The sequence below is a fragment of the Daucus carota genome, chromosome 6, assembly GCF_001625215.2.
Source record: "Daucus carota subsp. sativus chromosome 6, DH1 v3.0, whole genome shotgun sequence".
NCBI lineage: Eukaryota > Viridiplantae > Streptophyta > Magnoliopsida > Apiales > Apiaceae > Daucus > Daucus carota.
In genome coordinates, this window is record NC_030386.2 from 35,406,308 (window position 1) to 35,414,848 (window position 8,541).

General features: G+C 33.2%; 1 protein-coding gene across 1 annotated transcript; it reads left to right on the forward strand.

Moving 5' to 3' along the window:
* LOC108192797 (26S proteasome regulatory subunit RPN13) lies at window positions 1-8,541 on the forward strand. The gene is made up of 14 exons (XM_017359285.2): window positions 1-171; window positions 380-442; window positions 1,742-1,834; window positions 2,180-2,239; window positions 2,767-2,805; window positions 2,913-2,987; window positions 3,065-3,131; window positions 4,040-4,121; window positions 5,980-6,095; window positions 6,184-6,207; window positions 7,355-7,449; window positions 7,536-7,613; window positions 7,690-7,744; window positions 8,239-8,541. Exons 2-14 carry the CDS (start codon window positions 404-406, stop codon window positions 8,349-8,351), a joined length of 936 nt encoding a protein of 311 aa, XP_017214774.1. The 5' UTR covers window positions 1-171; window positions 380-403; the 3' UTR covers window positions 8,352-8,541.

The window sequence follows — 8,541 nt, forward strand, 5'->3', positions numbered from 1 at the left end:
CCAATAAGAGAAACCAAATCAGAGCTCTAAAGCCCTAAACACAAAACATCCTAAAACACACATGCTAATTGCAGCTTGTCTCAATTATACACAAACTCTTTCTGTACTTCTATCAATAACGAACACACACAATCCCAATCACTCTATTAGATACACACATAGCTCCAAAAGGTATTAATCATTGCTACTCTATGTATTTTCTTTTTAATTTTGTTTTTATATACTGTTTTATCAAGATTTAATTTTAGTTAGGGTTACAGATTATTATATAATCTTCTGTTATGCTTAATCAAATTGATGTATGTGTGTGTATGTGTGTGTAATTTGATTTTTGTTTATCTTTTAATTCTGGCACTTTTTGTTTCTGTGTTGTTCGCAGGGTTTTAGAATAAAAGATTGAAATATGAGTTCGTCTACTGTTGATGAATTACCAGCGATTCAGGTAAATAAGAGACTCGCTTCTGAACATATCGTTTTTTTGTTGACTAGTGTCGGTGTTTATGTTATCTGCGGTCCTAGGTGAATTCATTAGGTTTGATAATTTAAGCTTCCTATGTGCATAAATTTGTTGTCAATACAGTACAACGGACCTCATTTTGACTTGATGTAGTATTTAGTGTAGGACAAGTAGTTTCCTAAGTGATAGGTTATTTGTAGTTATGGATAAGTTCGGAAGCGGAATCAACACTTTTGGAGAAGAATGTCTGTTAGTTTTATTTTGCTTTAGCGTTGGGCTTATGTAATTAAGTAAAATCAGAAAAATGACAAACTTTATATATTGGTAATTAGAACAGAGAATTCTAAAAGGTTCTGTTGGATAAAAGTTTTTGAATTTGTGTAAGAGTTATGTTGAAGTTTAGCATTTGGCAGCTTGCCTCAAAATTCATATAAAAAAGTTTGTGTAAAGGTGGGGATGATGCAAATCGGAAAATGATTAGATTAGTTTTTTGAGTCACTAAATATTATTATATAGGTATATGTGTATTTGTATAATCTGTTATGAATATTCTTTGAATGTACGTATATGACAATGCTTATCTAGTAGTAGTCTACATAATCAGTAGGATTAGTTATTGGCTAACAAAGGTTTTTCTTTTTCTGTATAAATAATAACAATGCGATCATTGTATAATGATCAGATGGTAAAATTGTGAATTCATGAATATATAACCAATCAGAGGATTTATTTTGTATGTCTACTGATTCTTTGTGGAGATGGGTTTGATCCACTGCTTTCAGCTTCTTACTCTTGTCCTGCATTAGGAAAGTAGCTATATCTTTTCAAATGTATTTGCTTAAATAAGATGAATATGTCTTGTTGGTGCATATATGCTATATTTTACTTGGTTTTGGGGGGGGGGGGGGGGGGGGATTTATCTGCATAACGTGTATGTGCAGTTTGCTTTTAGTATATTGACTGCATTTGTGTCTGGTAGTGCTGCACAAAGTTGTTATCAAATTGTCTTGTGGCTGTTTAAATTAGTTATTTTGCAAGTTGAGGCTGAAAGTGAAAATCATGGTTTGTCCTTGGAGGGCAAATTGTTGAATTACAATCACAAATGATTCTATTTCTAACACATCTTTGCTATCAGTTCATCTTAGAATGATGATGCTTAGGAAATTATTTTTATATACACATTTTGTTTTGTAATACTCTATCTTGCATGCGGCAAAGTGTTAATTTTTCTGCCTGTAAGGGGCTGCTTAATATGTCTTTGGCATTTTAAAATTATTGTGGCAGGAACCTTTTCTGGAATTTCGCGCTGGCAAAATGCGTCTGGAAGGAAAACGAGTGGTCCCTGATCTGCGTAAAGGGCTTGTTCGTATAGGAAGGGTATGTGACTTAAAGTTGCTTATGTAGATGAGTCCCAGTTAATGCTTGTAATATATGGTGATATATACGTGGCGAAACTCCAATATGGCGCTATCTTATCCAACATAGTTTGCCTCTGCAATCTATTTCATCTAATATATAAATTATCAAGATTAAATCTTTAGATGTGCCTAGCTAAAATCGACCTTCAACTGCTCATCAATGTGACCTATCCAGTAGATGTACTTTTGCCTACATCTGACATGACACTGAGCTCTTTTTCTATATATGCTAAATCAATTGTCATATAGAACAAGAAAATAGTTTGAGATCTTGTATAGAAACTAACGCTACATCTGTTTCCAGGGGGAAGAAGGTTTAATTCATTTCCAATGGCTTGATCGGAGCAATAATGCTATTGAAGATGTATCCTGTTTGACCTTTTCGATAATTTTGTACTTTCTTATGCGACCTATCTGTAACTCTATGTGTGTGTGTGACCACATGTATATGCTTTCCATACATCTGAGTACAGGTGCTTGATAGGTGAAAATCAAATTAGAAACGGCAGGTATTATATGGGATCATGTGTGAGAGGGTCTATTTTAATTATGTGTGCTGACTTCTAGGGGACCACTAGATTAGATTTATGTAAGGGCTTAGATTAGTTTGTATTTTGTATTTTAATTTTTGTTTGTATTTGAGCAATTGCCTGTATATACATGTATATGTGTAGCATGTTTTTTTAGAACTATGTCCATAGTATGATAATTTTATGAGGTGGCCTTTAGTGTTGTGGAACATCTTTTACTGATCTTAATTCAAGCCTTAATTCTTATGTTCATGAAATGAAGATTTCATCATCCCCTGTCTACTTGTCTTTTTGAGTTCTTGTTAATAAAACATTTGATATGTTTGTTTTTATGTTTTACCTCGACTCCTTGTAAACTTAGGATCAGATTATATTTCCTGATGAGGGCATTTTTGAAAAGGTATTTTCTTCCTAATTTACTGTTTATGTTATCAATTTTATAATAAAAATGATTTAATTCTTGTGGTAACCAAATAATTTACCTCCTGTTGTTTTTAAACATTCAAGGTTAACCAGTCAGCTGAAAGAGTTTACATCTTGAAGTTTCAGACAGACGATAGAAAGTTTTTCTTCTGGATGCAGGTCAACACTGTTATATCTCTTGTGTGAAGCCATAACTGGGTTAAAATACTTGCTCACTTTTACTTGAATCTCTACAGGAGCCTGATTCTGATAATGACATGCAATTATGTAGCGCGGTCAACCTCTACATCAACCAGCCTATGGGTACTAAAGATCAGTATATTGACATAATCTGTGTACTTATTACTTGCATCGTAGTTGAACACCACGATTTTGATGTTTCTTCGGATTTCTGACCAGTCACACTTTTCTTTTTTCCGTTGGATTTATGCATTAATGACTTAACTACAGATGTCTTCTTAGGAAGAAATTTAGAAAAAAATATATAGAATAAGTTTAGCATGCATCTCAGTAAAAAGTAAGAAACTGCTGTCCTAAAATAGGTTGTTTTCCAGTTTTTTCTTTTGGTATAAAGTTACATTAAAATAAAGCCTGTTTACTTTCTTATTTTGAATAGGTTCTTCCTCCTCGAGGTCTGGTACTTTATTCCCCTCGGTCATTTGTTAAATAGTAAATCCATTTTTTTAATATTGTTTGCCTACTGTAAAGTTATCAGTGATCAACCTTTTAGCTAATTAGATGTATGTTTGGTCTCGTACTGTAGTTCATAGAGCGTTTACTGTCGGGCATTGTCTTTTTATCTAATATTATATACTCATATAACAATCTCAACTCAAAATTTTCTGTATAAGATCTATTGTATAATCATCTGTTTTTGCTTAATAACCTTAATTCATTCTAGGAAGTCATATTGTTAAGACCTGAACTTCTTTGTAGTTACTGCCAACTGTATGGTTGGATCTTTAATTCCCTCCTTTTTTGGATCTGCACTTCCCTCTTTATACTTCAGAAGTGATCTCGATCTATGAAGAAGATGAGGCAGATCCTAATTATTTATTAATAATTATGATTATATTGCCCCAAAAGGCCCGCCATTATGTACCAGTTGTGTTTGCAATTTAATGACGTTAGGATCTAGAATGCTACTAGTGAGCTTGATTTATTTGTCGTCCACCCAGATCTTGAATTAACCTAAAGTCCCTTTTTCACAGAGTTCCCTGGTGACGAAGAACTCAATGCTTCTGCTCCTCCCCAAAATTCTGAAGACATGACCGAAGAAGATGTTTCATCAAGGTAATATGGTTAAAGCTATTCAGTAAGATTTTTTAATTTTATTAAATTGCCAAGTCTTGCACAAAATTATGATAAATATTATCTAGAAGTTGAATTCTGAGTTCACCTTCTCGACTGTTCTTTTGTGCATGAAAAGGGTGACTTATATTTAATTGATAAGCATAATTGCAAAAGGCATATTTAATATATATATATATATATATATATATATATATATATATATATATATATATATATATATATATTGACCTTGTTAAGTCAAATTGTTCAATCTAATGTGCTTGTTGTATAGTTTTGCTATTGAATTTTGGTTTTGCAATGAGCTAAATTATGAAGAAGTTTACAAGTTACCAGTATAAAATAAATTTTCAATCATTAAGGAACACGAAAAAAAGTAATAAACATCAATTGACAGAAAGAAGGCCTTCATAAGAATTTTATTTCGCAATGTATTGTATTATCTGTTATGTTTAAAAAAGATTAGATATAAAATAGAAAGGATAAATTTGTATTCGATTTGTTATTTGACCGGACTCGGTAAATTTTAGATTATACTTCTTCTTTAACTGAAAAAAGTAATATGAAGACCTTTTAGTTATTAACGCTTTTCATAAGGAGATTCTTTATTTTTCCTTCTTGTTGAGAAAGCATGTACCCATAGCTCATTTTACATGACAATCTACCCTGTACACACTAGAAATAGGCCAATTTAGCAGTTTTAGTTTACTTCCCCTCGAATGAGCGTTCATATCAGTCGAGGCTATAAAAGGGCACCTGGCCTCTTATATCCATAGAAGGACATGGCGTATATAGGTACCCTCTTTTACCTCTATTATCTATATGATTTGGAAATCTTCCATTTTCATTATCCACCTCTTGATCCTGATTGACTAGTGACGTCTTGGCCATCTTTCATGAAAAAGTCGAGTTACTACGCACTGCTGTTTCTTGCCTCTTCAAATCCTTATTACAAATTGTACCTATTTAAAGATTACATTAGGGCTAGAACATGTTAGGATCTTCCTCTAGTAGTTCTCATGAGGTGCTAAAACAAACATTTTCCTACTGAAAAACTTAAACACATTTTCCCTTAAAGTAATGGTGGATTTGGGTCATGCAGGGTTTAGTTTTCCATCTGTTTAATAATATATGATATTTTATGCAGAATATTGTAATACCATATATAAAATTATATGACACGAATTAAGTTGTTGATGAACCACTCTCGACTGTGCATATATAAATTATCTGCTTCTATCCCATGCTCTTGGTTATGTTATGTCATGCCCTTTTTCCTTGTGAGTTGTGACTATGCCTGGCATATATCAACAGTTAGGTGACATGGGCCTTGGCATATATAGTATATACACTGTAGTTCATTTGCATTTCTTTTAAAGAGTTGCTAGCATGTGTATATAAAATTAAGCAAAAAGGCAAACTGCATGCATCACATTCTGGGCACCGACTTGAATGGGGACTGGTATTATTAACAACTGTGTACCATATAGAGGTCAAGCTGCATGAATTACTATGGTTTTGGCCTCTGGGTGAAGTGCTTTCATTGTTATGAAATCTTGTTTTATTCGATAGTTATAATACACACACACACACACACACACACACACACACACATATTAGGGAGAGAGAAGATACTGAATGAGGGAAAGCCCTCAGCTCGTGGCTATGCCACAGAGGTAGCATCTGTAGACCATGTCACAGGAAAATAAGCTTATCAATAATTGCCATATATGATATATCACGCTGCTTTCTTTAATTTGTACTAAAGCATTTTCTCTGGGAATTGCCCTTTTACTGTTACATGATTTGTTATTCAAGAATCTTAATACTTCCATTTCAGGGCAGGAAATTTGGTTGGCCCAAGCATGGGGGCAGAATTAACAAGTGATGTGACCTCTTCAGGGCCTGTGAAACTGGTAGATCTGCAAAGAATATTAAGTAACATTGGCTCAACAGGTGCTAAAACATATATTGAATTTTGAGTCTATATTTCAAGTACTTACTTTACACTTCTAGGCACTGACCACCTTTTCTTGTTGTATAGATGTAGCCGGAGATCTGGATGCAGGTAAGGAGTAGAGAACTTTGATGTGATATGGCCTTGTATGTTTAAAATCTGATAGCTTTTAAAAAAGACCCAGAGATGCATAAATTTTTAGTCAAATAGACCTTAATCTTTATCTAGTACTGAAGTGATAGACATAACTTGATAATTAGAAGTTTAGAATAGGGATGGCAAAATTTTCCGAACCGATGGATATCCGACCGAACCGACCCGAATGGTTTTTACCGAACCCGATTTTTATGGTTTGGTTTCGAGTTTGGTTTTTATTTTTAAAAACCGATTGAATTTGGTACGGGGTTGGTTTTTAGGCCAACCGAACTGATACCGACCCGAATATCCGAAACCCGATTCGAATCCGAACCAAACCGAAACCCGACCGAACCCGATATACAATATATATATGTGTGTGTGTGTATGTATATCATATTTATATAAAAATAGTCATTATCGCTAGATGAAAAGATATGTGTAAAAAAGAATAATTATATTGTTATCTTTTTTTTAAAATAATTTTTCATCACTTATTCAAATATTGAATATAATACAAATTTATTTATATATACAAAATACATCTTCTTATAAAGAAATAAACATAATCTAGTATTAAATAATATTTGAACAAAAGAAAAGTATCATCAAAAAATTTGTTCAACTAAATAAATAAAATAAAATCCATACAATCTTATATTAGAATATAATGTTTTATTTTCTTGTGTATAGCAATTAACTTACATTGAGGATATGTGTAATAAATTGAGGATATGTTAAATTTTGAAAAAGACTTGTTTATGAACCTATATTTTAGATATATTTTTTTAGAATTTTTTATATAGTTTTCGGTTTCGGTTAAAACCGAACCGAACCGAAAACCGGTGGTTCGGGTTTGGTTTTTGAACTTCGGGTTTTGATTCGGTTCGGTTCGGGTTCGGTTTTGAAAAACAGTATTCGGTTCGGTTTCGGTTTTCGTTAAAACCGAACCATACCGACCGATTGCCATCCCTCTTTAGAAGAATCCATATTGAATAATTCCTTGACAAGAAACAGAAGAAGACAACAGGGTATTGTTTATAGTTTTTAATGTTTTGAGACAACTGATAGTTTGTTATCTGCCACCATAAATGTCTTTTGTAATACTTGACTTCTGCTTTAGGCTTGGGATTAGGGGATATATTAAAGCCTGAGTTAATATTGCCGTTGATTGACACATTATCACTGGAGCAAGGGCTGGCGACATACTTACCCGAGGTCAGTATTTGTTATACATGCTGTCATCACCTGAATTTGTTTTATTCATATTGCTGATTTCTTTGAAACTACTGGTATCGTTATAGGGTCAATGGTCTCCTGAAGATTTGATGGAAATTTTACAAAGCCCTCCTTTCCGCCAACAAGTAGATTCATTTACTTATGTAAGAGACTTGAGTGATATTGTTTACATGCCCCGGTTTAATTATTTGCGTAATTGTGAATGTATTCTGTCTGTAGGTGCTTCGAACAGGACAGATTGATCTTACTCAGTTTGGAATTGATCCAAGTAAATGTGAGTCAGTTATATTCTTTGTTACTAGAATATAAATTTTTAATACTAGTTATTGGTTATCTAAATTTATTAAAAAACTTCTTGTACGTAATGTTATGTTGTACTCCAACTAGTTGTGAAAGTATGAGTGTTTTGTGAAGCAAGTTATCTATAATCCTAGATTAGCCTAGGAGAAATAAGAAGCTCCTCCCCACTTCTTTTTTCTCTCTTTTTCAATGGAGTTAAAAACTGATAGTTGCTTCCTACCTGTTCTCATTGGGACTTCGATGTTGATCGAAAATCGTACCAGGGACCTTAGTGTCTATTAAATTACGTTTAATTAAGTTTAAAGTTGTCAAGTGAGAAGTGGCCTTTGAAATTTGCCAAGCATAATTAACGAAGACCCCTGAGTATTGTTTGCTTATGATAAGCAGAAATAATTATTTACAACTCATGGCTAATAATTTTTTTCCTTTATAAGAAATTTTATCCACAACAATTGCTGTTTGTTGCAGATAAATTCACTGTTTTATCTTTCCTGGAGGCGCTTGAAGATTCGGTTTTGAATACATCGGAGTCAACTTCAAAGAAAGATAGCAAGAATGATCCTATGGATGAAGACCAATAATAGTAGCCAACCTTCCATTCAGATAGTCGTGAATTATGATTTATTTCTTACGGTGCTCTTGTTACATTATATTATTGTGTAAGAAAGGCATTGTGTTTCCCTTTGTGATGATGCATGCACGATAGACCGGGAACGTATGTTAAAGACGTATAAATCAGAACTGTCCCGTCTTTTGGGGTTTTTTTTCCTA

Excerpts from the sequence above, each read along its gene's own strand:
- LOC108192797 (XM_017359285.2), top strand. The coding sequence starts at position 404 with ATGAGTTCGTCTACTGTTGATGAATTACCAGCGATTCAG. Across the intron at positions 1,835-2,179 it reads GGCTTGTTCGTATAGGAAGG|GGGGAAGAAGGTTTAATTCA; the intron begins GTATGTGACTTA and ends ATCTGTTTCCAG. Across the intron at positions 2,806-2,912 it reads ATGAGGGCATTTTTGAAAAG|GTTAACCAGTCAGCTGAAAG; the intron begins GTATTTTCTTCC and ends TAAACATTCAAG.